The sequence below is a fragment of the Lepus europaeus genome, chromosome 17, assembly GCF_033115175.1.
Source record: "Lepus europaeus isolate LE1 chromosome 17, mLepTim1.pri, whole genome shotgun sequence".
In the NCBI taxonomy this organism is placed as follows: Eukaryota; Metazoa; Chordata; class Mammalia; order Lagomorpha; family Leporidae; genus Lepus; species Lepus europaeus.
The window spans coordinates 240,556-268,332 of NC_084843.1; the positions used below are offsets into that span (position 1 = coordinate 240,556).

General features: G+C 61.5%; 2 protein-coding genes across 4 annotated transcripts; one reads left to right on the forward strand and one right to left on the reverse strand.

Moving 5' to 3' along the window:
* Positions 1 to 5,831: 5,831 nt before the first annotated feature.
* Positions 5,832 to 9,453, reverse strand: ZNF511 (zinc finger protein 511). Of its 3 annotated transcripts, none has more exons than XM_062215308.1 (6): positions 9,269 to 9,453; positions 8,849 to 8,922; positions 8,409 to 8,610; positions 8,217 to 8,341; positions 6,533 to 6,670; positions 5,832 to 6,105 (listed from the first exon to the last, which is right to left on the reverse strand). In XM_062215308.1, the coding sequence occupies exons 1-6, from the start codon at positions 9,419 to 9,421 to the stop codon at positions 6,027 to 6,029; spliced, it is 771 nt and encodes a 256-aa protein (XP_062071292.1). In that variant the 5' UTR covers positions 9,422 to 9,453; the 3' UTR covers positions 5,832 to 6,026. The 3 variants fall into 3 exon arrangements, with proteins under 3 accessions (XP_062071292.1, XP_062071291.1, XP_062071293.1); XM_062215307.1 differs by having other exon boundaries at positions 6,533 to 6,718; XM_062215309.1 differs by lacking the exon at positions 6,533 to 6,670.
* A 39-nt stretch (positions 9,454 to 9,492) lies between these two features.
* On the forward strand, positions 9,493 to 27,670 carry TUBGCP2 (tubulin gamma complex component 2). Its single transcript, XM_062215304.1, has 18 exons — positions 9,493 to 9,598; positions 11,895 to 12,100; positions 12,719 to 12,847; positions 13,297 to 13,473; positions 15,269 to 15,428; positions 17,251 to 17,458; positions 17,649 to 17,848; positions 18,142 to 18,331; positions 19,597 to 19,742; positions 20,046 to 20,226; positions 20,527 to 20,707; positions 23,194 to 23,366; positions 23,461 to 23,589; positions 23,937 to 24,057; positions 24,261 to 24,404; positions 24,750 to 24,878; positions 26,074 to 26,237; positions 26,923 to 27,670. Exons 2-18 carry the CDS (start codon positions 11,951 to 11,953, stop codon positions 27,056 to 27,058), a joined length of 2,718 nt encoding a protein of 905 aa, XP_062071288.1. The 5' UTR covers positions 9,493 to 9,598; positions 11,895 to 11,950; the 3' UTR covers positions 27,059 to 27,670.
* The last annotated feature ends 107 nt before the right edge of the window (positions 27,671 to 27,777 follow it).

The following is a 27,777-nucleotide window of genomic DNA, read 5'->3' on the forward strand; positions in this document are numbered from 1 at the left end:
AGCCCCCGCTCCCTGTGGGCCTCTGGCTCTCTTGCTTTTCTGTAAGTAAAGAATCATGTTCATCTGCTCCTTCCTCTTCCCATCCTCACCTCGCGTGGCTCCCGCAGGTGCAGACCCTGAACAGCCTGGAGGGGGCTGGACCAGCCCTGGGAGCAGGGAGGATGGGGTCTGCTGTGCTGACCCTGACTCCTCCCCAGCCTGGCCACCGTCCACCTGGTGCTGGGCCTGGCACCCTCCTCCCCGTGGGACAGGGGTGGGCGTCTGCTGCAGCTCCCGCCCCCACAGATGTGACTGCCGCGTGGAGAGATGAGTGTGTGCTGCCTCAGGGTGGGGAGGGAGGCGTCTCAGGGGCAGGCACCCCCAGAGCTGAGTTCTGCAGGGGACGGGTTCCATGGGGATCTTCCCTCTGCCATCGGAGCCAACCTGTGGCTCTGGGAGACCTCAGCTCCGTCTCCTGCCTGGGGGGCTGGGCAGGATGTGGGCTTCCTCTGCTTGGTCCCACCTGGGATGAGGTGGGCTTGGGCCTTGGGTCGAGGGCTCAGTGGGAGAGGGTCTCCCCGGGTTGTCACGGGCCAGAGGTGGGGCTGGTGTTTCTTGCATTGCACAGTGAAGACGCAGGGGGCTCAACATCAAGGGTGGCGCACCCCACACGCTCTCTGGGGGTCCTCATCCTAGCATGGAACTCAGGGTGTTTCCCGCGATGTCCGCAGCCGTCCAGAGCCTCTGACCTGCGCTTCTCTCTGAGCTCCCGGGGTGGTGGCCATCTCTGGGTCCCGGTTGGGGAGCTCAGGGCTCACTGCCGAGGTACACACATGGTGCCCAGGAAGCAGGCAGATGCTGTACCGAGACATTGTGGGCAGAAGCTGGCCAAGCATCAGGCTTAGGGGAGGCCTGGCCACCCAGTCCACACCATGTGCTTCCTGCTGGGCCAGGGAGCAGCAAGGAGTGACCGCAGGGACCTAGAGGGGCAGCTGAAAGTTAAGGCAGAGAGAGCTTGCACTGTTGAGATGGAATTAAAATGCAACTCTCCCCTTTTATTCTTGTAACATTTTGCAATGATTTCAGATTTGCAGAAACCCTGTAATTACATGAAGTCCCGTGTGCCCCTCATGGCAACTCCCAGTGGTTCTGCTCTGTCATCTTGCCACCCATCCCTCAGTGTTACCAACTGTTCAACCACCTGTCGTCTGTCACCTATGACCTGTGTTCCGTCTTCTGGCCATCATTCCTCTAACAATTTTCTGAGCCAATTAAGAGAAGTAACTTCTTCACCCTACATGCTTCAGTGCTGAAGGGCAGCAAAACCAGGGATTGAGCGTTGACACAACACCATAACCAGGGATTGAGCCATAACCATAACCATAACCATAACCATAACCAGAGAATTAGCCTTGGCACAACACTAACCAGGGATTGAGCCATAACCATAACCATAACCATAGAATTAGCCTTGGCACAACACTAACCAGGGATTGAACATTGACACAACACCGTAACCAGAGAATTAGCCTTGACACAACACCGTGACCAGGGATTGAGCTTTGACACTACACCATAACCAGAGAGTTAGCCTTGACACAACACCGTAACCAGAGAATTAGCCTTGACACAACACCAGGGATTGAGCTTTGACACTACACCATAACCAGAGAATTAGCCTTGACACAATACTGTAACTGATGCTCCCTGTCCACACTTTGTCAGTTGTCCCAGCTATGTCCTTTGTAGCCCTCCCCTGAGAAGGATGTCTGGTCCAGGATGCCAGCTTCATCCGCTGCCTTGGGCTCCTCCTGCTGCCCTTCCTGACCCCAAGCTGTGCAACCTGTGGCCAGCGGTCATGCACCAGAGCCGGGACCCTGTCCTGATGGCCGCTTGCCCAAGGTGGCTTCTTCGGAGGCTTTCCCCTTGTAAGCACGGATCAGGACACTGCGGGTAACCACCCCCAGCAGCTGTCGCATCCCCCGGCCGGTCCTGTGTGAGCCAGCCATTGTGTTTTCCGAGTGGTGATTCTCCAACTTCCTTATCTTCTCTGCATCTGCTGGTCTACATGCTCTCAATGACCACAAGGAACGAGAAAACCCTTTCTCCCTCTCATCTGTGTGCTCCTTTTTGTGTAACCCACAGATCCCTGCTCCATGTAGTGGGTTGAGAATCAGTTACTGTCACTTTAGAAAATGTTTATTTTGATTTGAAAGGCAGAGAGACAGACAGGTTCACTCCCCAGCAACCTCTAGGAGAGAGCCTCTGGCTGGTGGCCTCAGACCAGACGCCCTGGACCCTGGCAGATGCAGGAGAGCCCTCTGGTGGCTTGGGGGAGGAATGTAGCCAGAGCCACAATGCCTGGACAGAGCCCAGCCAGCGGGAGGGGCCCTGAGCTGTCCCTGGAAGTCCTATGAACCCCTGAGGCCTCCTGTAGGACTCCAGGCCACTCCCGCAGGAGCCAGCCCGGGACAGTCCCGGGGGCTGCTGGTGCCTGGCAGCCCTTCATCCCCACGCCACACCAGGACCTACAGGCCCAGTCTGCTGTGGACATTCCCAGGCTGGGGGTGATGAGGTGTCCCCCGTGTGTTTGGGAGAGAAGGTGCAGGTAGGATGTGGCCCATCAGATCCCCTGAGCTGCATGGGAGCTGGGGTGGAGTAGCCAGGGTGGGTGCTGGGCAGAGGTAGATCTGCCCACACAGCCAGGGTGGGTACTGGGGCACTGGGCTCACACGGCCAGGCTGAGTGCTGGGGGCACTGGGCCCACACAGGGCCTGGGTGCAGCCGGGCTCCAGGCTGCAGGGACAGGGCTCAGTTGGAGCGCTGGCTGCAGCCCAGCTTCCAGCTTGTGTGCTCTGGGTGCCCACTCCCATGCCTGGCCCTGCCACCCATGCCCATTTGGGAGCCCAGAGGGAACCCCCAGCTTCTGCTTTCTGTGTGGCCCAGTCCCAGCCACAGAGATCGAAGCCTCAGGCTGTCCCCAGCCCCTTCAGCTCTCTCTCCTGAGACATCAGGTGCAGGGAGCACTCAAACAAATCCTAGAGCTCCAAAGCCTCCCCTGCAGGCCCTGAGTCCCCTAGGAGCAGCAGAACCCCTCTACCAGCCCAGCCCCCAAGTGTACAGGAGCCCCAGGCCTCACGCCAGCCAGGGGTTGGCACCCGCTCCCGGTCTCCCTGGGGGCCTTCGACCTCTGCAGCACCAGACCTCAGGCTGGATCGCCTGCACGTGTGCAGGTGGGCAGATTGAGGCCGGGGGCCACCCTTCCCCATAGTGGGTCCAGCCTGTATGCCAAGGGCAGCGCTCAGAGGGGTCTCCAGCTGGGGGCAGTGCTTAGCAGGGTCTCTCCCACGCTCCCTGCCACGTCCACAGCACCCTCAGAGCCAACCACCCCTACGGAGCCCCGCAGGCTGCGGAGATGCAGGGACACCGCGGAGGTGGCAGGGCTGTGGGCCGGGAGGCGCAAGCAGGATCTGCTGCGGGACTCGGGGTGCGGGAGGGCGAGGGGAAGTGGAGAATGGCGGCCAGCTAGGGCGCGGGGGGGGGCCGATGGGCGGGGCCAGGTCAGAGGGGAGGGGCGTGGACTCAGGGCCTTTAGCTGACTGTGGCATTCCTGGAAGATCCGTCGCTGTGGAGGGGCGAGGCTTCGTCCCTGGAGGTGAACTTGGGCAGAGGCCGGGGCTGAAGTGCACCCCTTCCTGGCCTCACCTGAGCTGTGTCTGCAGGGCCAGCAGGGGCAGCCCGACAGTTAACAAGTCAGGCCGGAGCAAGGGGCTGCAGTGGGGCTCCTCCTGGCACAGCATCAGCCCGGAGCCGCCTGCGTCTCCACAGCTCACAGATGGCCAAGGCACAGGACTTGCTCCAGGTGGCTGGGAACATGAGCCAGGCAGCAAAAAGGGCTGGCGCTGGCTCAGGACCAGTGGTGCCTAGTAGGGTCTTGGTCACCTTGGCAACCAGGCCCCCTTTCTTTCTTAGAAAACCTGCACCAGGGGCAGGGGCTCTGGCATAGCAGGCTAAACCCCTGCCTGCAGTGCCAGCACCCATATGGGTGCCGGTTGGAGACCCAGCTGTTCCTCTTCTGATCCAACTTCCTGCCAATGTGCCTGGGAAAGCAGTGAAGACGGCCCAAGTGCTTGGGCCCTGCACCTGTGTGGGAGACCTGGAAGAAGCTCCTGGCTCCGGGCTTCAGTCTGGCCCAGCCCTGGCCACTGTCGCCATTAGAGGAGTGAACCAGCAGATGGAAGTGTCTGCTTGCTTTCTCTTTATTTTTCTCTCTCTCTCTCCCCCTCCCCCTCCTTCTCTCTGTAACCTGCCTTCCAAATGAAAAATAAATCTTAAAAAACAGAAACCGGTGACGCTGACTGCTGGGTTCTGAAGGTAGCAGGTCGGGGGTTGGTGCACGAGCACACGTGAGAGCCTCAGAGCCAGGACACGAAAGCGTCCTCGGGCAAAGGACGCTGGGCACATGTTACTCAAGAATGCGAATGTCCACAGAGGACCACGCGGGCCCATGGTGCTGCCCTTCACAGGATCCAGGACACAGGGTGCAGGCATGAAGGAGGGCTCGGCGTCTGCGTCCCAGTGCCCTTGGGAAAAATGAGGAGACGAAGCTGTATCCAAGATTGTATGCCGACTGTATGCCGCTGAGGCTGAGGGGACAGGTGCCACCTGCGTCAGCGAAAAGACCTGAGGTCCCATCTCCCAGACAGACCACTGGCCCTGCTGACCCCATGGCCCCAGGCTGGGTCTCCCAGACAGAACACCGGCCCTGCTGACCCCTTGGCCCCAGGCTGGGTCTCCCAGACAGAACACTGGCCCCGCTGGCCATGGGACTCTCCTAGATAGAACACTGGCCCTGCTGACCCCATGGCCCCAGGCTGGGTCTCCCAGACAGAACACTGGCCCTGCTGACCATGGGACCCCAGGCTGGGTCTCCCAGACAGAACACTGGCCCTGCTAACCACAAGACCCCAGGCTGGGTCTCTCAGACAGAACACTGGCCCTGCTGACCACGGGACCCCAGGCTGGGTCGCAGGTCCCGCGTGAGCAGGGCTGCTCTGAGGTGGGTGGTGACGCTGGAGGGACCCAAGCCCTCTGCCAGCAGCGTCTCTAGGAAAACGCTTTAGGTCCCAACATGGCGTGGATGGGCTGCTGGGTGGCCAGGAGGCCAGGGTGGGGCTCAGCTGCAAAGGCACAGTCCCCTCAGGAAAGCCAACGCCGTGCATGAGAGAACTCTGGCAGAATACGCGGAGTGCTGGCACCGCCGTGCCACTGACCGGGCAGGGAGGAGGACTCTGGAGTGGACAGAATTTCCACATTCCGTTTTTTCTGCTTTCACACAGGTTCCCACAGGCCGGGGCAGCCCTGCTGCCACCCACAGCAGGGCCTGGTGTTCAGCCCCATGCACCTTGAACCTGTCCATTTCGGTGCAGGAAGCACTGGTGTAGTCTCTGAGTCTGGCGCCACCCTCCCCGCGATCCAGGGCCCTCAGAGCCCACGTGTGGCCCGTGTCGGGAGTCAGGTGGCCACCAGCAGGCTCTGGCCAAACCTGCAGCCCAGAAGGGTGGTGAGGGGATGCAGGGGGGCTGCCCTCTGGTATAGAGCACAGCGCGGCATGGGGCGCTGGGCCTCCTGGGCAGGCCTGGCCCCCAGGCCGAGATCTCCGTTGTCTCCCCAGTCTGCGCTGCCCTCGGCGGCTGAGCCCACAGTGGGGCTGCCTCCATCGGGAGCTCCCAGAGCCGCCTCCTGCAACTCTTCCGGGTACCCCAACCTCTCAGAAGCCTGAGACTCCCGGGTCTCCCGGGAAACCGAAGTCCAGAACAGAACGCTCCATCCCAAAGGCAGGAGACCATCGGTGAAGAAGTCATTGCACATGTTTGGAAAGGGCACCCACGTGGTTTCTAGAACCTGCAGGTGCCTCACTGCTTCCAGCAACAGCCCTGCCCTCACTGGGCAGGGCCCTGGCCTGGGACAGCAGGCCCCGCCCACTACACCTGTCACAGGGGCTGAGGTCCAGCTTGCCCCAGCCTGGGGGCCCTCTGCTGGCCCCATCACTGGTGCTTGTCTCTTCTCTTGGTGCTTCTAAACCCGCGGGATGCACCCTGGCCAAAGCAGATGGTGGGGGGAACCCTGGAAGAGAAGGTTCCGTCACGCAGAGGCCAGTGCCTACACGCCTTTCATTCTGCAGCCCCCTCCCCCAACTCCTCCAACCCTGTGCCCAACACCCCCCCCACCCCCGCCGCCGCCTCGGCGGGCTCTGGAGAACACCTCGCCTGACAGAAACCCTGACCACCTGCTGGTGTCCAGGTCTGGATTCTTTGGAGGTTTTTCCCCATTTTTGGGCATTTTCCCCAGATTAGGTCCAAAGTAGCGCTAACCCAACACAAGCGCAGTTAACCTCGAAGACTCCAGGGCTGCGGGCCTACTGCGTTCCTGCCGCCCAGAACCAGAGTTGAAGAAAAACCCAGGCTGACTCAGCAAGAACTTGGCCCAGGCCACGGCCAGCACTGCCCGGTCTGCACACACCCAGGACGAGCTCTGGAAGACAGAGGCTGACCTGCGACCCAAGGCCCTCCGCTCCGCCGAGGGTGCTGCCGGGGCTGCCCCAGACTCAGCGCTGACCTCCATGGCGTCCCCTTCCGACTGCTCCCCGTCATCCCGTGGGGCTCCTGCAGACGCGCTCGGCGTGGCTGGGCTGTGGAGGACAGAGTGACCAGCGGCTTCGGTCCTATTTGCCTGAGAACTTTCCAGGAGACCAGTGGCTCTTACTGTTTCGGCACAGTCTGCGGTGTGCCAGGAGCAGATCGGCACTGGCACCACTTCGGCCATGCTGAACCCTGACCCTCAGTGAACCACCTCACACCTGCTGTGATCCCAGCTCCTTCAGTGCCATGTGGTGGGCGCCCACCAGGGCTCGCTCTTCTGGATTTGTCTATGGGGCCGGCACTGTGGCATAGCACATAAAGCTGCCTGGACGTGGGCCTCCCACATGGGCACCAGTTTGTGTCCCTGCTCCACTTCTGATCAAGCTCCCTGCACCCATGTGGGCAAGATCTCCCATCCGCTGGCTCACTCCCCAGAGGCCCACAACAGCCAGGGCTGGGCCAGGCTGAAGCCGGGAGCCAGGCGCTCCACCAGGTCTCCCACGTGGGTGGCAGGGCCCAGGCGCTCCACCAGGTTTCCCACGTGGGTGGCAGGGCCCAGGCGCTCTACCAGGTCTCCCACGTGGGTAGCAGGGGCCCAGGCGCTCCACCCAGGTCTCCCACGTGGGTGGCTGGGCCCAAGTACCTGGGCCATCACTGCCGCCACCCAGGAGCATGAGCAGGCTCGGGAGCAGAGCCGCTGGGACTTGAGCCGGCACTCTGGTAAGGGCTGCTGCTGCTGCAGGTGGCAGCTTCACCGGCTGAACCACAACCCCAGCCCCCCAAAGGCCTTCTCACAAGAGAGATTTACTAGCATCGCCTAAGACTATGAAACGCACCCTCCCTGATACCAACCTCTCAATCTAGCACTACACACTTTTCCTTAACGTGAACCCTCAGGGGCTCACGCCGCTGTGGCACAGCGGGTACAGCACCGCATCCCATATGGGTGCTGGTTCGAGTCCCGGCTGCTCCACTTCTGATCCAGCTCCCTGCTGATGGCCTGGGAAAGTAGAGGAGGATGGCCCAGGTGCTCAGGCCCCTGCACCTGTGTGAGAGACCAGGATGAACCTCCTAGCTCCTGGCATTGGCCTGGTCCAGCCCTGGCCACTGCAGCCATCTGTGGAGTGAACCAGCAGACAGAAGCTCTCTCTCTCCCCCTCCCTCTCTCCCTCCCTCCCCACCTCCCGTACTCTTTCAAATAAATCAAAAAATTTTTTTTCTTAAAAAAGGCAAAAAAATAGCTAGCAATTGCAGAATCACCCCTGGGGCATCTCCCCCAGGTCCCTGAGCAGTTGCACTGCAGGATATAAAACTGAGATGCCCCAGAGGGGAGGGGCCTGGGGCAGCTCCCAAGGCTGCTCAGAGCTCAGGAGGTCAGGAGTCATGAGTGCAGGGAAGGCAACCGCCCGCTCGCTCCCAACTCCCCTCTGCTGCCCCAGTACACAGCCAGGAGCCAGGGATCTCCCCTCCCCCTTTCCCCCATCAGTAACCCCTGCCCGCTGCCGAGGTCACCCACAAGTGCTCAGCCACAGAGCATGGAGGTGACCTCTGAACCCAGGGCACCGCCGGTCAGCGCCAGCCAGGCCCCTCACCTACCCTCTGCTTTTCTTTGCTTTATCAAAGCGGAAGTCTGCAGGATACAGGTGAACCCTCACCAGGTGGTCCTTCCGGGCCTCGCTGGTCTTGAACCTCTCCGGGCAGCCCTCCACCAGGCACTGGTACTGAAAGGCAGCCGCGTCACCGCCCGCCCCGCCGCCGCGCCCCGCCGCCCACCGGCCCGGCACCCACCATGTCCTGCCTCTCGGACAGGACCTGGAAGAGCGAGTCGTGCCACTCCAGCACGTGGGCGTCCAGCAGGTGTCCGGAGGGGAAGGCCCGCTGGCAGAAAGCGCACACGTTCCTGTGCAGTGTGTGGTAGTGGTGCTCATAGCACTCCAGCGTGTCGAACACCTGGCAGCAGCCGGCCACCTGGCAGGTGAACTCCGGCAGCCTGGCGAGGACAGAGGCCGAGCTGGACCCCGACCGTCGCCACGCCCCCGCCCGAGACACCCCGGAAGCTTCCAGCGCACCAGAGACCGGCATCTCCACGGGGGTGGGGGGTGGGGGGTGTGGGATGCGCACAGCAGGCAACCTGGAGCCCACCCTCTGGAGCTCGCGGGCGGGATGGGGGCGCTCGCTCAGGCAGCTCCGGGCACAGGACGGGTGGAGGCCTGGCCCAAGCAGCTCACCTGGGCCTGTCCGGCACCTCGGCCACCTGCGTGAGCACATCCTGGAGATACAGGTGCCGCTGCACATCCCCTTCCTGCAAGAGAGCCCCGGAGCTTGGGCGCAGTCTGGCAGACCCCAGGCCAACCCATCACAGGCCCAGCCCACCTCCCGCCCCTCAAGGCCCTGCCCACCGCTTGGGCCCACCCTCAAGGCCCCGTCCCCAGGAGCCCCCCGCCCATCTCTCCGGGCCCGCCCTCAAGGCCCCCGCCTCCTCTCTGGCCAGCCCCTCTGGGCCCTGCCCGCCACCCAGGCCCACCCCAAGGCCCCGCCCACCGCCCGTGCCCGCCCTCAAGGCCCCGCCCCGCCCACCGCCGGTGCCCGCCCTCAAGGCCCCGCCCCGCCCATCTCTCCGGGCCCGCCCACCACCCTGCCCTCTTCACCTCGAAGAACTCGTGCTCCCGCGGGAAGCGCTGCTGGCGCGCCGCAAAGCAGAACGGGGAGGCGCCCGCCGCGGGGTCCCGCTCCACGGGCAGCGGCTCGGCCGCCCCAGGCCCGCCAGCCAGACGGGCGCGCAGCGCAGGCGGCAGCTGCATCCCCTCTGGGGCCGGCGGCTGCCGGCCTGCCGGGCCCGGTCCACCTCGGACGTAGGGCGCGCCGTGACGTCAGCGCGCTTCCGTGGGCGGAGCCTACTGGCCGCCCGGATGTGACGTCGGTGCGCTTCCGGCGGCGGCGGCGGGCGGCGCGGGACTGGGAGCTCGCCTCGGGCTCTGGTGAGTCCGGGGTGGTGGGGCTGAGTGGGCTCCGGGGGCCGGCGGGGCCCGCGCCGTCCTCTTCCGCCCGCCGGGCCGCGGTTCCTGTGGTCCGGAGCTGGCTCCCGCCGGAGGGGCTGCAGCGCCCGCGTCGCTGCCGGGACCCTGGAGCGGTGGCAGCGCCCAGGACGCGCCGTGCGGCCCGAGGGGAGGGTCCCTTCCGTGCTGGGGCGGGCAGACGACACCCCTGGAGCCGGACCGGGGGCGCGCGCCCACCTGGTCGGAGCGGCCGAGGCCCCGTGTGACCCCGCGCGAGCTCGGGCTGGACGCCGGGAGGCGACGGCCCTGGGTGCCCGCGGACGCAGAGCCGAGGACGCGGGAGTGTCCAAGACCCGGAGAGCGGCCCCAGCCGACAGCCGGCTTGGCGTCAGTGCCTGGACGTTGCACCCCTCGAGCCTCTTGGCCGCGGGTGGCGTCCGATACGTGACTTTGGCCCACCCTCAGCGCGCTTGACATGGTGTCCACCTGGCCACCGTGGACCTCAGCCCCAGGCTTCAGGAGGCCTGGCGGCCGGGGGTCCTAGGAGGCTCTGGTGTGGTTGGGCGCGGGGCGGCGGTGTGGGAACCGGCCTGGGCGTCCCGCGCCTGCCCTTCAGCATCGGCGACTCCCCGGGGTGCCGGCGTCCGCTCCCTGCTCGCCTCGTGCTGCCCCGTGGGCTGCTGTGAGCACCTCCGGACTCGGAAGCGTGTGGCCAGTGTGGGATGCCCGTGCCGTGACCAGGAGGCCGTGTCCACCCCGACGCTCAGCCGTGGTCGGGAAGTCGAGTGCCTGGCGCCTTTCGTGTGCTTGCTGGGGCATCTGACTTAGAGCTTGGCCTCGCTGAAGCTGTTGGGCCGGTAGCTTGCTGGCATAGTGGGGGTTTTGTTTGTTTTATATTTGGGAGAGGAGGTCTTCGTCTGCTGGTTCACTCCCCAAATGGCCGCAGTGGCCGGAGCTCGGCGGACCTGAAGCCAGGAGCCAGGAGCTCCCTCCAGGTCTCCCACACTGCCCAAGGACTTGGCCACCTGCTGCTGCTTTCCCAGGCCACAGCAGAGAGCTGGATTGGAAGTGGAGCAGGCAGGACTGGAACCCGTGCCCGTGTGGGATTCTGGCACTGCAGGCGACAGCTTTATCCGCTACGCCATAGCGCCGCCTGGTGGAGTGGTTCTTAACCATTTTGGAATCACAGAGCCTTTGAGAACTTGGTGGGAGACCGTCACTCAGAAAACACAGACATGAGTCATTTAGCCTCTGACTTCCAGGGTTTGCACGTTGCTTGTAGGTTTCAGGTTGGGCGCCAAGTGGTTTTTAGGGCTGTCAAGTCTGCTTTTGGGTCTGGGGAAGTCGCGGTGCCCTTGGGCCCATCACGAGTGCCTGGGCAGCCCCGGCAGCAGGAGGCACCAGTGTGGTGGGGACGCCTGTGTAGTCTGCTGCTGTCCACTGGGAGCGTCTGACTGACGTGGGACCCTAGGACAGCTGATGACCTGGGCAGGCTGAGCTAAAATGACCCCAGGTGAACAGCATAGGGAGCAGTGAGAACGTGACCCCCTCCCGGGCCTGCTCATTCTGAGCTGGGCCTGGGCAGGAAGAAGCAGCGTGTTGGTCCTGGGAGGCGGCACACAGAGGGTGGAGAGCCTGGAGGGGGCCTCGCCGTGACCTGGCTCCACTCTCCGTGCATTTGGCCTGTGCACAGCCCCCCTCCCCCGGCCCACCCAAATCGCAGAGTCCCAAAGGGGCAGAGCTGCCTTGTCTGTACAGCTGACCAGAGTGTTCTGTCCACCAGCTGAGGGCTCCCTGGTGGAGGACAGAGGGGGCCGGCACTGGCACACGGGTTGGCTCACCATCTGTGACGCTGCATCCATGTGAGAGCTCAGGTTCAAGTCCTGGCTGCTCTACCTCCAGGCCAGAGCACCTGGGAAAGCAACAGGAAGCCCCAGTGCTTGGCCCCCTGCGCCTGGATGGGCTTCCCGGCTCCTTGCTTTGGCCCGGCCCACCCCCAGCTGCTGCGGCCATTTGTGGAGTGAACCAGCAGATAAAATATCTCCTTTTCTCTCTCTTTCTCTGTGTCACTTGGCCTATCGTAAAAAAAAAGAATTAAGACCTTTGGGGTCACAATGATTCTTCCCGCTGGTGCTGGTTGTCTGGTCTGTGGCATAGCAGAGTGCCATACAGCTGGTGGCACACAGAGGCAGCAGGTGGTCAGGAAGGGGCTGGGGCCGAGTTGCCCTGTCCAGGGCCCAGCCGTGGCACGTCAGGTCCTCGTCACCGTGTGCTGCAGGCTTGGTTTCCCCTCTGGAAGACGCACCGTGATGCTGGCGACGGGGAGCCGCAGCCATGAGTGAGTTTCGGATTCACCACGACGTCAACGAGCTGCTCAGCCTGCTGCGCGTGCACGGGGGCGACGGGGCTGAGGTCTACATCGACCTGCTGCAGAAGAACCGGACGCCCTACGTCTCCACCACCGTCTCCGCCCACAGCGCCAAGGTGAGCGCCTGCCTGCTCCGCAGGGCCTTGCGGGACCATGCTGGTGGGTACCATCCCTGGTGCCCGTGACCACATCCTGCGCACCAGGCCGGCCCGCATCTCACACCAGCTCCTGCCCTTTGCCCACCCCAGAGATGAGTAAGTGGAGACCAGGGAGAGACCCACGGCCTTTCCTGTGAACAGAAAGAGAAGCTGCTGGTGTTGGCCACGTTGAAATCCCTTTAAAGCACTGTTTGGCTGTTCAGTACTACATCGTTCAAAACAGAGTCTTCAGTGGAAAGTGATCTTGAATTGGAAGTCTGAAAATGAGCGAGGAAGCTTTATTTAGATGGGGGAGCAGTGGCAGGATGCGACAGGTCACGTGTGGATGGGGGTGCTGAGGGGCACACGGGAGCACCCTCGCCACACGAGCTCCGGGCCGTGGACAGCGGGAGACGTGGGGCTCACTGTGTGGCCAAGGCCCTCACAGCCTGGCCCAGGAGCAGCTGGTGGCAAGGCCTGGGTCTGTGTGGAATCGTTAGTTTTCTTTCAGGGACAAATAGAGTAATTTAGCTTACCTGGTTTAGCTCTTTTTGACTTTAAATGTGGCCGTTAATCACTTACGTGTGTGCTTTTAAGGTTAAAATTGCCGAGTTTTCCCGCACTCCAGAAGACTTTCTAAAGAAATACGATGAACTGAAATCCAAAAACACGAGGAACCTTGACCCCCTGGTGTACCTGTTGTCAAAGCTTACAGAAGACAGAGAGGTAGGCGCCCTGTGCCCAACATGGGGATGTTGGGAAGGGCGCTCTCCAGGGTCTCAGAGCTGAGTGATGTGTGCCTGCTGCCCAGCTCCCTCCTGTCCAGCCCTGCCCAGCTCCCGCCTGCCCCCTGCCAGTAACGCCTGGAGGCCAAGTGCCAGTGTGTCGAGCAGGCGTCACCTCGGCTGGGGGCGGGTCTGCACCAGGTGTGAGGAGAATGTGAGGCAGAGGGGCCTGCTGGTTTCTGTCCTCTAGTCCAGGCTCAGGGACTGCTGGACATGCTGACCACCAGAGCAGCTCGGAGCAGACTGCAGGGTATCCTCCCCTGTGGGGCTGCAGGGCCCTCCTCTTGTGTCCCGTGTGGGCATCTGAGTTAGATGAGGACCGGGGTGACTGTCCAGTGAGGTGCACAGACTCTGCCGGCCCGTGGTGGACACACCGTCTGCATGTTTCAGACCCTGCAGTATCTGCATCAGAATGCGAAAGACAGAGGCGAGCTCGCGGCCAGTGCTGCCGCCAGCAGTGCTGCCGGCTTCAGCGTCTCCACCACAGCCTCCAAGATGTCCATGCAGGAGCTGGAAGAGCTCAGGAAGCAGCTGGGCAGCGTAACCACGGGCTCCTCGCTGCAGCAGGTACCACGGCCACGGCAGTCCACGGGCGGCTACGCGTGGGGCAGTCCAGGCACCAGCCGGGTGGGCGTTTCTCTGTTGTGGGGCTGGCACTGTGGTGTGGCCAGCCTGAGGCACTGGCATTTCATACAGGCACAGGTTCTAGTCCCAGCTGCTCCACTTCTGATCCAGCTCCCCACCAGTGTGCCTGGGAAAGCAGCAGAGGATGGCCCAAATCCCTGGGTCCCTGCACCCACGTGGGAGATCCAGGAGAAGCTCTGGCCGTTGTGGCTGTTTGGGGAGTGAACGAGTGGATGGAAGATTGCTCTCTGTCTCTCCCTGTCTGTTTGTGTAACTCTGCCCTTTAAAGAAATCTTAAAAACAAACCTGTGGGCCAGCATTGTGGTGCAGCAGGTTAAGCCACTGCCTGCGACACTGGCATCCTGTCTGAGCGCTGGTTTGGGTCCCAGCTGCTCCATTTCTGATCCAGCTCCCTGCTGCTGTGCCTGGGAAAGCAGCAGAGGATGGCCTGAGCGCTCTGCTACCCAGGTGGGAGACCAGGGTGGAGCTCTGGGCTCACAGCCTCAGCCTGACCCACCCCAGCCGTTGTAGTTATTTGGAAAGTGAACCAGTGGGTGGCAGATGGATTAATATCTCTCTTCTCTGTTCCTCTCTTTTTGTAATTCTGCTTTCCAAATAAATGATAAATAAATCTTTAATAATTAATAAATTAACCTGCATTTAGGGGAGCAGAGGCTTGATGCTGCGCCTCGCTCTCCAGGGTGACTGTCCTCGGGAGTTCTGGACAGGAGCTGGCTTGTCGCCCAGTGGTTAAGATGCCCAGTTCTCTGGTAGAGTACGTGGCTTCAATTCCCAGCTCCAGTTCGTGGCTGCAGCGTCCTGACAGTGCAGAAGCAGGTGATGGATGGCTCAAGTGGTTGGGTGCCTGCCGGCCACCTGGGGGACCTGGATTGAGATCCTGACTCCTGCCTTTGGCCTGGCCCTGTCCCCTCGGTACCGGCATTTGGAGAGCAGACAAGTGGATCGGAGTGCTGACTCCTGCCTCAGATAACTGAGTGAACATTCTAGAATTCCAGATGCAAGAGATAAGTAGCGCTAGTGAGGGCCAGACTTCCTGGGCCACCAGGAGTCTTGCTTCCTGGCTGCTTCCTCTTAGTCTGGGCGCTCCCCCAGATCTCTGGGCTGTTTTCTTCCTCTTGTACTTCTTGCCTCTCCTGGGTGTGATTCTATATGCTACCTGTGACTTGCTGTGGGCCCCTTGCTGGACCAAGACCCCTGAGAAAGGGGACCAGGCTTCCCATCCGTCCTGTTCTCCAGCCCTGGCGTTGTAGCTGGCTTCCTCCCTGCTTGATAATGTGTGAAATGAGTGACTGTGATGCCACGGGTGTGTTGATTTCACCAGTGTCTTTTTTTTTTTTTTTTTTTTTAAAGATTTAGTTCTTTATTTGAAAGGCAGAGTTACAGAGAGGGAGAGAGAGAGAGAGAAAGTCTTCCAACCACTTGTTCACTCCCCAATTGGCCGCAAAGGCTGGAGCTAGGCTGATCCGAAGCCTGGAGCTTCTTCCGGGTCTCCCATGTGAATGCAGGGGCCCAAGGACTTGGGCCATCTTCCACTGCTTTCCCAAGCACATTTGCAGAGAGCTGGATGTGAAGTGGAGCAGCTGGGACTCAAACCAGTGCCCCATGGGATGCCAGCACTGCAGGCGATGACTTTACCTGCTATGCCACAGCGCCGGCCCCACCACCAGTACACTCACTGAAGTATGTCTTTCTGCTTCTTTAAAAATGTCCTCACCAGTCTTTAGAACTCACAAGAAAGATGCTTCGAGACAAGCAGAACAAGAAGAATTTGGGCCAGCCCTTGCCTGTCTTTCCGGCGTGGGTGTATGAGAGGCCAGCACTGGCCGGCGACTTTCTGATTGGCTCTGGGCTGAGCTCTGACGTGGCTTTGCCTATAGGTAGGTAAGGGGTTTGCTTCTGCCTCCTGGGGACAACAGAGCACATCAACTCATGTGGTGATGGCAGGGCTGTCGCCAGCCGCTCCCGTGCCTCCATGTAGCTGTCTGGTGTCAGCCTGTGTTCTTTGTGGCCTCTCCAGTGACGCTGATGCCCCACGCCTGGTGAGCAGCTCAGCCAGGCTGGCACCGTCTGGCCCTCAGCCTGTCTCTGGCCAGGTCCTTTTGGGGGCGCTGGCACCTCGTACCCCTGTCCCTGTAGTATTCATGAGACCTTGTGCACCCTCAGAGCTCGGCCAGAAATTCCAGCAGCGCCCCCACGGCTGTTCGCCCTGTGGTCACGCCTGGTGCAGCAGAGTGATGCCGTGTGCCTGCTTTCCTTGCTGTCTGGTCTCTGCACCCCTGCAGTGGCAAACGTGCAGGGTGGCATCACAGCCGGTCAGCACACACTGTTGAGAGAGCAGACTCCCGGCCAGATGCGGCACCTGGGGAGGTGAAGTGAGCGCTCGCACAGCACTTGTGCTGCTCCCCAGGGCTTCTAGGCCGAGGTGAGTCGAGTGCACGAGGCAGAGGCAGCACCTGAGTCTGCCAGCAGAGGTGGAGTCGGGCTTTCGGGCGGTCCCTTGGGACAGGCCTGGGGAGAAACGGAGCTGCGAGCACAGGAGCAAGTGCTCTGATCCCAGTGTTTGCCACGTGGCTGCTGCCTGGGCCGGCCACCGCCACCCCTGTGGGACACTTCCCTTCCCAGCAGGTGTGTGAGGCCACGCTCAATGGTTTTGTGAACCACACAAGTGTGCCCTATAGTGCCCCCACAAGGTCCCAGGCTGTGGCTTTCTGGTTTCATGTTTAAAGATTGAGATCTTCCAACCTCTGGTTCACTCCCCAAATAGCCACAGCGGCCGGAACTAGGCCAGGCTGAAGCCAGAAGAACCAGGAACTCCATCCTTGTCCCCGACATGGGTGCAGGGCCCACACACCTGGGCCATCTTGTGCTGCATCCCAAGCCGTTAGCAGGGAGCTGGATGGAAAACAGAGCAGCAGGCACTCGAATCAGCACTCCAGTAAGGGATGCTGGTGCTGCAAGCTGCGGCTTACCCCACTGCACCGGTGCTGGCCCCCTGCACCCTGGTTGATTGGCCCCCACTGAGTCTGTGTGGGGACATCCGAGACAGCCCCACTGTCACCTAGATGTTCGCTCCTGCTGCTCGGGGGTCTGTCAGGTTGCCCGAGGAAGCCCGGCTGCACGCATCCTGCAGCTGTCTCAGTGCACGTAGCAGAAGCTCCGTTCTTGGGGCAGGTACCGGTGCAGCAGGTCGGGCCGCCACCTGCAGTGCCAGCATCCCTCCCACACTGGAGCGATGGTTCAAGTCCGGCTGCTCCGCTTCTCATCCAGCTCCCTCCTAATACACCTGGGGAGGCAGCAGAAGATGGCTAAGGTGCTTAGTCTCCTGCACCCATGTGGAGGAGACCCAGAAGGTGTGGCTCCTGGCTTGGGCCTGGCCCAGCCCTGGCTGTTGCAGCCATCTGGGGAGTGAAAACAGTTGAGTTCTTCAAGTTTGGAATGGTGTCATCTTAAGGAGGAGCCTACAAGCATGGCTGGTGCTGGGAGCACTCTGCCCCCCGCTGTGCCCCGCAGGTGTCCAGTGTCCAGGGCCTGTGCTCGGTGGGAGGAGCCGGGGCATCAGTGAGGCCCTGGCAGTCTGCACCTGCCTTGCTGCCACAGTGTCTGAGCTCCTGACCCGCGGTCACTTTAAGTCACTGCCTGTGAGGACAGGTGTGACTGGCCGGTGGTGCCCTGCGAGCCTGCCCCGTCTGTGCCCTGCAGGTGCGCTGCCCTTGGCTTCCCAGGAGTCCGCTGTGGTGGAGGACTTGCTGTATGTGCTGGTGGGTGTGGATGGCAAGTATATCACTGCCCAGCCCCTGGCTGGGAGGCAGAGCCGCACCTTCCTCGTGGACCCCAACCTGGACCTGTCCATCCGGGAGCTGGTAAACAGAATTCTCCCCGTGGCTGCCAGCTATTCCACCGTGACCAGGTAGGTGCTCGGCCCCAGGAGCCCATCCTGCATAGGGAACAAGGCGTCTGCTGGTGAGCACAGAGGCCATGCCTATCCCGCTGTGGGGCGAGTCCCTGCCCGGTGTCCTGGCTCCCTGCTTCCAGCGGGGATGGGGCTGAGTGAGCCCTTTGCTCCTGCTCAGGGCGGCCCTGGGGTGTTTTCCTGGCAGGTTCATTGAGGAGAAGTCGTCCTTTGAGTACGGGCAGGTGAACCACGCCCTGGCGGCCGCCATGCGCACCCTCGTGAAGGAGTACCTGATCCTGGTCACACAGCTGGAGCAGCTGCACAGGCAGGGCCTCCTGTCGCTGCAGAAGCTCTGGTTCTATGTGCAGCCGGCCATGCGCACCGTGGACATCCTGGCCTCCCTCGGTATGCGGCCAGCTTGGGGGCAGCGGGTGAGGGGTGGTCCAGGCCGGGAGTGGCTGTGTGGTTCACACTTCCAGACCCAGGGGCCTGTACCCAAAGCCTGTGTTGCTTTATGTTTTGCGGATTTGTGGGAGAAAGCCCAGAAGCTTTTTGACGAGCTTTAGGTGCCAGTGACATGTTCACAGTTGGGGGTGCTCCCAGAGGAGGAGCACCTGACGCGTGAGAGGTGGGAGGTGCCCCAGGAGACGCCTGTGTGCCCTGTGGGTCCCCAGCTCTGAGCCCCCTGCTCCCTGCAGCCACCTCTGTGGATAAGGGCGAGTGCCTCGGGGGAGCAACGCTGAGCCTGCTGCACGACAGGAGCTTCAGCTACACAGGCGACAGCCAGGCGCAGGAGCTGTGCCTGTACCTGACCAAGGCGGCCAGCGCACCCTACTTTGAGGTTCTGGAGAGGTGGATCTATCGGGGGATCATCCATGACCCCTACAGGTAGGCCCCTGCTCAGCCAGGGCCCCGTGGCCATGCCAGCCGCCCTCCCCCAGACAGAGCCTGTGTACACAGCCGAGGGCTGGGGTGAGCTTGGCTGCGCCCGGTGACTAGTGTGTTGTGTGGGGGACGTTGGCACTGCCTTGATTTGGGATCCTTGGGCTTCCGGGTGTGACACTGCCTGTGGGTGCCTCTGCTGTGGGCATTCGAGTGACGGGGCCACTGTCAACACCCAGAGCTTTGGTTCTTTGGTGTTAAGATGGGAAAAGTGAGCTTGCGGTGCAGGCGTCTGGCTGGGCCTCACACCACAACGCCCAGCTTGCCACGGTGACTCCTCGGGAACACGCCCTGACGGTGTTGGGCTCACGGCCCCTGACACCAGTGCTTTTCAGAGCCTGTGTTCATCATGGAGGCAAATGCTCAATTCCAGGAGAGGTAGATCAGTCCCCACCCAGCTCTGTGCACCCCTGAGTTCCCCTGACTCCTGGTTAAATATCCAGTTTTGGGGTAAGGTTTCTAGGTTCATTTTGTTCTTTAAAGGTTCATTTATTTGAAAGAGACAGAGACGGAGAAGTGAGAGAGAGATCACCTATCTGCTGGTTTACTCCCCAGATGGCCGTAGTGGCTGAGGCTGGTCCAGGGCAAAGCTGGGAGCCCAGGACCCCATCTGGGTCTTCCACGTGGCCGGCAGGGGCCTAGTTTGGGCCATTGTTCACTGCCTTCCTAGGCACCTTAAGAGAGAGCTGGGGCCGGCGCCGTGGCTTAACAGGCTAATCCTCTGCCTTGCGGCGCCGGCACACCGGGTTCTAGTCCCGGTTGGGGCACCGGATTCTATCCCGGTTGCCCCTCTTCCAGGCCAGCTCTCTGCTATGGCCCGGGAAGGCAGTGGAGGATGGCCCAAGTGCTTGGGCCCTGCACCCGCATGGGAGACCAGGAGAAGCACCTGGCTCCTGGCTTCGGATCAGCACAATGCACCGGCCGCAGCGGCCATTGGAGGGTGAACCAACAGCAAAAAGGAAGACCTTTCTCTCTGTCTCTCTCTCTCACTATCCACTCTGCCTGTCAAAAAAGAAGAGAGAGCTGGGTCAGAAGCAGAGACTTGAACCCATTCGGGATAAGGTGCCAGCATCCCAGGCGGCAGCTCCTGTAGGGTTATTGTAACTCACAGTTGAGAAGTGACGGACCTCACAGAGTTGGTGGAAGCAAGCGCCCCGGGGTGGTGATGGAAGCTGCTCACTTTGCTCACGCCTGGGTCCCGTGGCTTGCAGCGAGTTCATGGTTGAGGAGCATGAGCTACGCAAGGAGAAGATCCAGGAGGACTACAACGACAGGTACTGGGACCAGCGGTACACCATCGTGCCGCAGCAGATCCCGTCCTTCCTGCAGAAGATGGCCGACAAGATCCTGAGCACAGGTGCGGGCCCTGGAGGCCCCTGCCGGGGACTCTGCCTGGGCACAGTCCAGCTGCACACCTGCTGTGGTCCACGCTACTAGGTGACTCTGCCTGACCTTTGACACTGTTGGTGCCACGGGAGAAGCTGTCAGGGCCCTGTGCCTACTAGGCCAGCCCAGTCCCCGTCTCACAGGCTGGGACCCACGCAGACATCCCCTGGTGCTGTCCTCTGCTCCCGGCAGAGCCCCTCCCCCCGGAAGTCTGCAGCCAGAGGGCGGGTAGGTGGGGCTTGTGAGAGCCTGGCAACCCTCTCTGTCTGCTCAGGAAAGTACCTGAATGTGGTTCGAGAGTGTGGCCACGATGTCACCTGCCCAGTGGCAAAGGAGATCATCTACACGCTGAAGGAGCGGGCGTACGTGGAGCAGATCGAGAAGGCCTTCAACTACGCCAGCAGGGTGCTGCTGGACTTCCTGATGGACGAGCAGGAGCTGCTGGCGCACTTGAGGTCGTCTGGGCGCCCGCCCGCCTCAGCCCCAGAGCAGGAGGTTGGGGGAGGGATCCGCCCCCAGGGGCCACCACGGCAGCCTCACCCTGAGGGCTGTGTGGTCTCTGTGAGGGGTCTCCCACCTGCCACCCCTCCACGGTATCTGCCATGTGTCACCTGCGCCCAGGTTCCTAGCTCCCCACCCAACCCTACCCCTGCCCGGGCGCCCCAGCTGCTTCCTGGCAGCCTCTGCTCCTGTCTTGGGGTCCCGGCCCCTTCTGGGCACCTGTGTCCACTCGTGACCGCCCCGTCCTGCTGCAGGTCCATCAAGCGCTACTTCCTGATGGACCAGGGGGACTTCTTCGTGCACTTCATGGACCTCACCGAGGAGGAGCTCAGGAAGCCGGTGGAGGACATCGTGCCCACGCGGCTGGAGGCGCTGCTGGAGCTGGCCCTGCGCATGAGCACCGCCAACACCGACCCCTTCAAAGATGACCTCAAGGTGGGCGCGGGCGGCCCTGCGTCTGTCACCCTACCGCGGAGTTGTCTTCTGCTGCCATTCCACGCCCACACTTGGCTGTGTGCTGGCCTCGGGGGCTGGCCGTGTCCTGTTTCAGGGGTGCTGTCAGGTCTCTGGACATCTGTGGGGTCCTGGGCTTTTCAAAACTTGTTGGGAGGTGTCTGCATCTCCTTTTGAGTCCCAACTGCTCTGCCCGTGGGCGGAGGCTGCCCACTTCCCTCGGTTCCCGAGTCAGCCTGGGCAGTCGCCTGCCTCAGTCGCCTGTCCTGGTTCCCAGTGCCGTTGTCCTTCCTGTCTGGAGGTTTGTGTCTGTCGCCGTCAGCACATCTTGCAGCTGTCAGTTCACGGTCTTTCCCAGCGCCGGCTCTTGCAGGCTCCCTCTGCTGCTCTCCCTTTGGTCTCTAATCTGCTTTTCTTTCCCCTGGTTTGGGGTTTGATTTGGTTTTCATTTTCTGGGGTCTTCGTCGGCAGGATTGGCATTCACAGCTGGGGCGCCCGGGCCTGCTCTCGCTGCCCGTGCTCTGATTCGGGTCCCTGCTCCGTGTGCCTCAGGCTTTTTCGGGTCCCCTGTGGTTTCTCCTGCCCCGTTGGTGGTTGGAGGGTGTTTAGGTTCCACGTATTTGTAGATTTTTCAGTTTTCCATCTGTTACTTCTCCAGCTTTAGCCTGTCGTGGTTGGAGAGGATACTCAATGATTCAGTTGTATAAAATTTTGCTAAAGTTTATTTGCTCATTTGAAAGGCAAGGGATATGGGGCTGGCGCTGTGGTACAGTGGGTTAAAGCCCTGGCCTGAAGCGCCGGCATCCTATGTGGGTGTTGGATTCTAGTCCCGGTTGCTCCACTTCCGATCCAGCTCTCTGCTATGGCCTGGGAAAGCAGTGGAAGATAGCCCAAGTCCTTGGGCCCCTGCACCCTTGTGGGAGACCCGGAAGAAGCTCCTGGCTTTGGATCGGCACAGCTTCGGCCATTGCAGCCATCTGGGGAGTGAACCAGCAGATGGAAGACCTCTCTCTCCCTGCCTCTCCTCTTTCAGTGTAACTCTGACTTTCAAATAAATAAATTAATTAAAAAAAAAAAAAAAAAAGAAAGGCAAGGGACAGAGAGAGCAAGCTTCCATCTGCTGGTTCACTCCCCAAATGCCCACAGCAGCCAGGGCTGGGCCAGGCTGAACGGCCCTGCGCAAGGGGCTGTCCTCCGCCGTCCTCGCAGGTGCGTTAGCGGGAAGCAGCCCCTCAGCTGTGTGAGCTGCCACTCATGTGGCCTCTGTGTACCCCTGGGGGCAGTGCTACGGTTCCGGGGGCTGCAGTGCCAGACCCTGGTTCCCCACAGGCTTTTTTTTTTTGTATGCCTTTTTTTTTTTTTTTGGACAGGCAGAGTGGACAGTGAGAGAGAGAAAGGTCTTCCTTTGCCGTTGGTTCACCCTCCAATGGCCGCCGCGGTAGGCGCGCTGTGGCCGGCGCACCGCGCTGATCCGAAGCCAGGAGCCAGGTGCCTCTCCTGGTCTCCCATGGGGTGCAGGTCCCAAGTACTTGGGCCATCCTCCACTGCACTCCCGGGCCACAGCAGAGAGCTGGCCTGGAAGAGGGGCAACTGGCACAGAATCCAGCGCCCCGACCGGGACTAGAACCTGGTGTGCCTGTGCCTCAAGGCGGAGGATTAGCCTATTGAGCCGTGGTGCCGGCCTCCCCACAGGCTTTGCCTCCGCCGTCCTCTGTGGCTGGAAGTGCTGCTGGTGCTGTCACCGTTACTGCAGAGCTGGCGTCCCCCAGGAACTCTGCCTGTTCTTGCTTCGTGTATTGGGTTTGTTAACAAGAAAAGTTCGTACTGATCAGACTGCTGCATCCGAACATGTGGGCCCTGTACTCCTGGGCTGATGTCACTGGACCTGAGTCTCGGGAGCTGCCCGCTGCCCACTGTGTCTGGGTGGGCGGCCCCGTCTCTTGTGTCCAGGACTCTGCAGGTGGTGGCGAGCGCTGGCCCTGCTGCAGACTCTACCTCGTGTTTTGCTCTGTTCTGTCCTTCTCTTTTCTGAGAAACGCACTTGTAAATTGTGGGTTCTTTTATTTTCTACTGTGTCGTTCTTCTTATTGATTTATAAGGAGTCGCACCCTGCCTCTGGCACGTGGCTGAGTCCACGGCTGTGGTGGGCAGCACTGTTGGCTGGGATGCGATTGGACCTCTTGCGTGTGCCGCCTTCAGCCTGGTGCTCGCTGGTGCACAGGTCCCCAGCCTGAGGGAGTCAGGGTTGTGTGACTGTCCCCGTGGCTCTTGCCCACGCTGTCTGCAGCAATAGCCAGTGCTTGGAGAGCAGCGCCTCTGTGTGCGCGTCCTGTGCTCTGGTCTGCACTGAGGGTGTCCAGCAGAGCTGTGTGTGCAGCCCGAGTTGCTCCTCCAGCCCGCCGTGCAGGCGTGCTCTGGGCTTTGTCCTCTGAAAACCACATGCTTGCTTCTCTTTCTGTTCCCCCAAGATCGACCTGATGCCTCACGACCTCGTCACCCAGCTGCTGCGGGTCCTGGCCATCGAGACCAGACAGGAGAAGGTGATGGCCCAGGCGGACCCCACGGAGCTCACGCTCAGCGGCCTGGAGGCCTTCTCCTTCGACTACATCGTCAAGTGGCCCCTGTCGCTCATCATCAGCAGGTGAGGGCCGGCCGCCCGGGCAGCTGCAGGGGCTTTGCTGAGGCGTGCCCGCCGCCCGAGCGTGCAGAGAGCACAGTGCCACCTCACCCCGCAGGAAGGCCCTCACGCGCTACCAGATGCTCTTCCGGCACATGTTCTACTGCAAGCACGTGGAGCGGCAGCTCTGCAACGTCTGGATCAGCAACAAGACGGCCAAGCAGCACACACTGACCTCGGCCAAGTGGTGCGTGTGCCCCGGCCCTCCCGTAGGGCTGTGATGATGTGTGCCCGTCAGTTTTCCTGGGGTGATGTGCCGTGCAGCCCAGTGGCCGCCAGTGCTGGGGGAATTTGCCTGCATGATGAGGTCATCACCAAGGTGGGGGCCTCTGCGTGCGGCTCCAGGTCAGGCTGCTGGGTGCTGTCCTGCAGGACACAGGGACGGGGAGCCGATGCCCGAGATCTGATGCTGCCAGATTGGGCCCCTGTGCCCCAAGAGCTCTGTGCTAGCGTCCAGCTGGCGCTGAAGCAGCAGTGCGGTGTGCGTGTGTGGACGCCGCACGGGGCTGCCGCACTTCTGCCCTGCGTCCCCAGGTTTGCCAGCGCCTTCACCCTGCGGCAGCGCATGCTGAACTTTGTGCAGAACATCCAGTACTACATGATGTTCGAGGTCATGGAGCCCACCTGGCACGTCCTGGAGCGGAACCTCAAGTCTGTGAGTGGCCCCTCCGAATCTGCGAGGGCCAGGTGCAGGTCAGGCTCAGCGAGGGCTGGGCGAGTGTCCCAGCGTTGCTCCTTCCCACTGCTGCTTGTGCAGCCTGGTGCACGGGGACAAGAGAGGGAGAGGCAGGGAGAGGCCACGGAGCAGAGGCCTGGGCACAGCCGTCCCCTGAGAACAGGCCCGACCTGTCTCCGCAGGCCTGCAACATCGACGACGTCCTGGGCCACCACACGAGCTTCCTGGACAACTGCCTGAAGGACTGTATGCTGACCAACCCCGAGCTGCTGAAGGTCTTCTCCAAGCTCATGTCCGTGTGCGTCATGTTCACCAACTGCATGCAGGTGCGCCTCCTCGGGAGCCCTGTCCCCGAGGCCTGCCCCGGCTGTCCTCCCACACGTCCCCGTGCTGGGCTCTGTATCTGGGGCCCTTGTCACAAGCGGTTACCCAGAAATGGTGGTGCCAAAAGTGAGTGTCCAGTGGCGGGGAGCAACTCGAGGTCTGAGGAAGGTGAGGGTGGCGGTGGGAGCCCCACTGCTCAGATGCTTGGAGCCATACCAGGTCCCCAGGGAAGCTGGCCATGGCCGCTGTGACAGGGAGGCCTGTGGCACGGCTGGTGCTCGACTGCACCTTCTGCACCCAGAGCCTGTGCTCGGGGCTAACAGCAGCTCTCCCCTGTGAACCCCTAGAAGTTCGCACAGAGCATGAAACTGGACGGCGAGCTAGGCCGGCTGACGCTGGAGCACGGCACCATGCTGGGGCCGCCCACGGAGGCGGAGCGGGCCGAGGAGCGCACCAAGAAGGAGTCCGCCAGGAAGGTGCGTGGGCTTGGGCCGTGCAGAAGCCCCTGTTCCGATGGCCATGCTGCAGTCGGCACCTTGGTGCCCAAGGTTCCCGACACAAGCGCGGGTGCGTCTGCAGCTGCCTAGGATGGGTGTTGTGTGGGCTGAGCCCAGGGCACCAGTGGCTCACCCTTGGCTGGAAGGGCCACGTGCGCTTGGGGCTGCGGAGGAAGCCAGTGGGGCACGGTGGCCCCAGTCAGGGACAGGAAGAGACTGGCGGGAACAGCAGGAGCAGGAGCTGTGGGCGCTGCAGAGTCTGCGCTCCATCAGCGCCCCCTGGCGGCTGCAGGAGCCTGACGTGTTCTCCAAGTGCCCTGGTCTTGGCAGCTCACCTCTGTCTCATGAAATCCTCCTGGACCTATTTTTTCTTTCTTTTTTCTTTCAAAGAAGGAGGGGTGAGCGGTGCAGTAATTAAAAAACCAGTTGGGGGCTGGCTCTGTGGCCTGGAAAGCTAAGCCTCTGCCTGCAGTGCCAGCATCCCATATGGGCTCTGGTTTGAGAACTGGCTGCTCCACTTCCGATCCAGCTCCCGGCTAATGCTCCTGGGAAAGTAGAAGATGGCCCAAGTCCTTGGGCTCCTGCACCCATGTGGGAGACCTGGATGGAGCTCCTGGCTCCTGGCTTCGGCCTGGCCCATCCCTGGTCATTGGAACCATTTGAGGAGTGACCCAGTGGATAGAAGCGTTCTCTTGCTCCCTCTCCCTCTCCTTCCCTGTGTGTCTTTCCCCTCTCTCTTTAAATTATTTTTTTATTTGAAAGAGTTACAGAGAGAGGTACAGCCAGAGAGAAAGAGGTCTTCCATCTGCTGGTTCACTCCCCAAATGACTGCAATGGCCGGAACTGAGCTGATCCGAAGCCAGGAGCCAGGAGCTTCTTCCTGGTCTCCCATATGGGTGCAGGGGCCCAAGGACTTGGGCCATCTTCCACCGCCTTCCCAGGCCATAGCAGAGAGCTGGATCGAAGAGGAGCAACCAGGATTTGAACCAGTGCCCATATGGGATGCCGGCGCTGCAGGCTGGGGCTTTAACCCACTATACCATAGCACCGGCCCATCTCTGTCAAATAAATAAATCTTTAAAAAAAAAAAAAAAAAAAGAGCCTGTGGCTCCACAGGGAGGTATGGTGGCCACAGGGCACCTGCTCAGCTTCTCTGGTCTTTGTCTCATCTCAGCACCTGACCGAGCACATGGATACCTCTCAGCTGGCTTTTGGCTTCGAGGCCACCATCAGCAACTTCGACAGGAACTTCTCTGCCCATCTGCTTGACCTTCTGGCCCGGCTGAGTGTCTACAGCACGAGTGACTGTGAGCACGGCATGGCCAGCGTCATCTCCAGGTGGGTGCCGGGGCCTGTGCCAGCAGAGGCAGGCTCTGCACTCTGCCCCATGGGAAGTGGCAGCTTCCCGTGCCTCGGGTGGGCATGAGCAAGAATGGGAGCTTTTGACCTCACGAAGGGGCCACTCAGATGCCCTGAGTTCCCAAGCAGGGAATTGCTGCCAGCAGCTATTGGGGTGACCAGAGCCCCAGCAGCCAGGAGCCCGGAGCAGGCACTGCCCCTCACACCCGGCAGCCTTGTCTGCTGGACGCCAGGCTTGAGCATTCTTGGGTCTAAGGTCACATCTCAGTGTTGTTTAAAAGCTGTGAAGGGGCCAGCTTTGGAGTCAGCGTCCCAGAGCACAGGTTCCAGTCCCAGCTGCTCCACTTCCCATCCAGCTCCCTGCTGATGACCTGGGAGAACAGTGGAAATGGCCCAACTGCTTGGACCTCGGCCTGCCCTGCCAAGCCATTACGGCCATTTGGGGAGTGAACCAGGGGATAGAGGATACCTTCCTCCTCCTCCCTGGCCCCCCCTCCCCTCTCCTTCTTGTTACCCTGCCTTTGGAATTAAAAAAAAAAAAGCCAGTGAGGGCCGTCTGGAGCTGGGCAGCGGGCTGTGATGGGCGGCCCAGCAGGAGTCCACGGGCTGAGGAGGCTGTGCCTTTCCTCCCCGGAGGACCCAGCTCTACTCCCCTCCCCCACAGGCTGGACTTCAACGGCTTCTACGCGGAGCGCCTGGAGCGCCTATCTGCAGAGAGGAGCCAGAGGGCCGCCCCCCATGTGCCTGGCCCCCGGGGGCCCCCAGCAGCAGTGCCCAGGGTGGCGGTCACTGCACAGTGAGCCCCTGGCAACGGGCTGGAAGGCTGTGGTGCTGCGTGCCGCTGGCTGCCGCGGAAGCGTCGGAGTTGCTGTCGGTGCTCGTTGGCCTGCTTTCCTGGGTTTCCCGGGTGTTGGGCCTCAGGCACAGGCAGAGCAGAAACACCTGGTTCTGAGCGGGGGCTCATTGATTCCTGCAACACTGGGCTTAGCCGCTAGGGGGCAGCCTTGTCCCTGTGATGAGGGCAGCTTCCTGGCCTCCCATAGGTGGATTGCTCACCCCCTGGCTCCCCCCACCCCACACTTCTGCCCTGTCTGTTCGCCGATTCTGGCGTGGACTGCACAGCGAGCCCTGGCCACGCTGCCCCTGCCTACTGAATTTCACGTGTGCCTCTTTGAAAACCCAGCCCTGAACACCCACCCGGGTGGGTTCCTTAGGCAGGGGGCAGGGCCTGGGAGGTCAAGAGGAAGCGGATCTGAACCCAAGGCGGTGGGGCTGGGTGGCTTCCCCTGTGACGTGTGTAGGCTGATCTGGAGTAAACACGTTGCCACACGGTGTTGTGTAAAGTGTGTGAGCAAGGAAGCGGCCCCCAGCGCGGGGCTGACCTGTCCCCATCCCCCAGCCGTGAGGGTGCTCAGCTGTGCTCCGTGGGTGCAGGTCAGCTCTCAGGAAGGGACGTGGCTGGCCCCTTGTGCAGCCCCTTACTTCCCCCCCCCCCCCCCCCCGTGTGACTCACAACAGG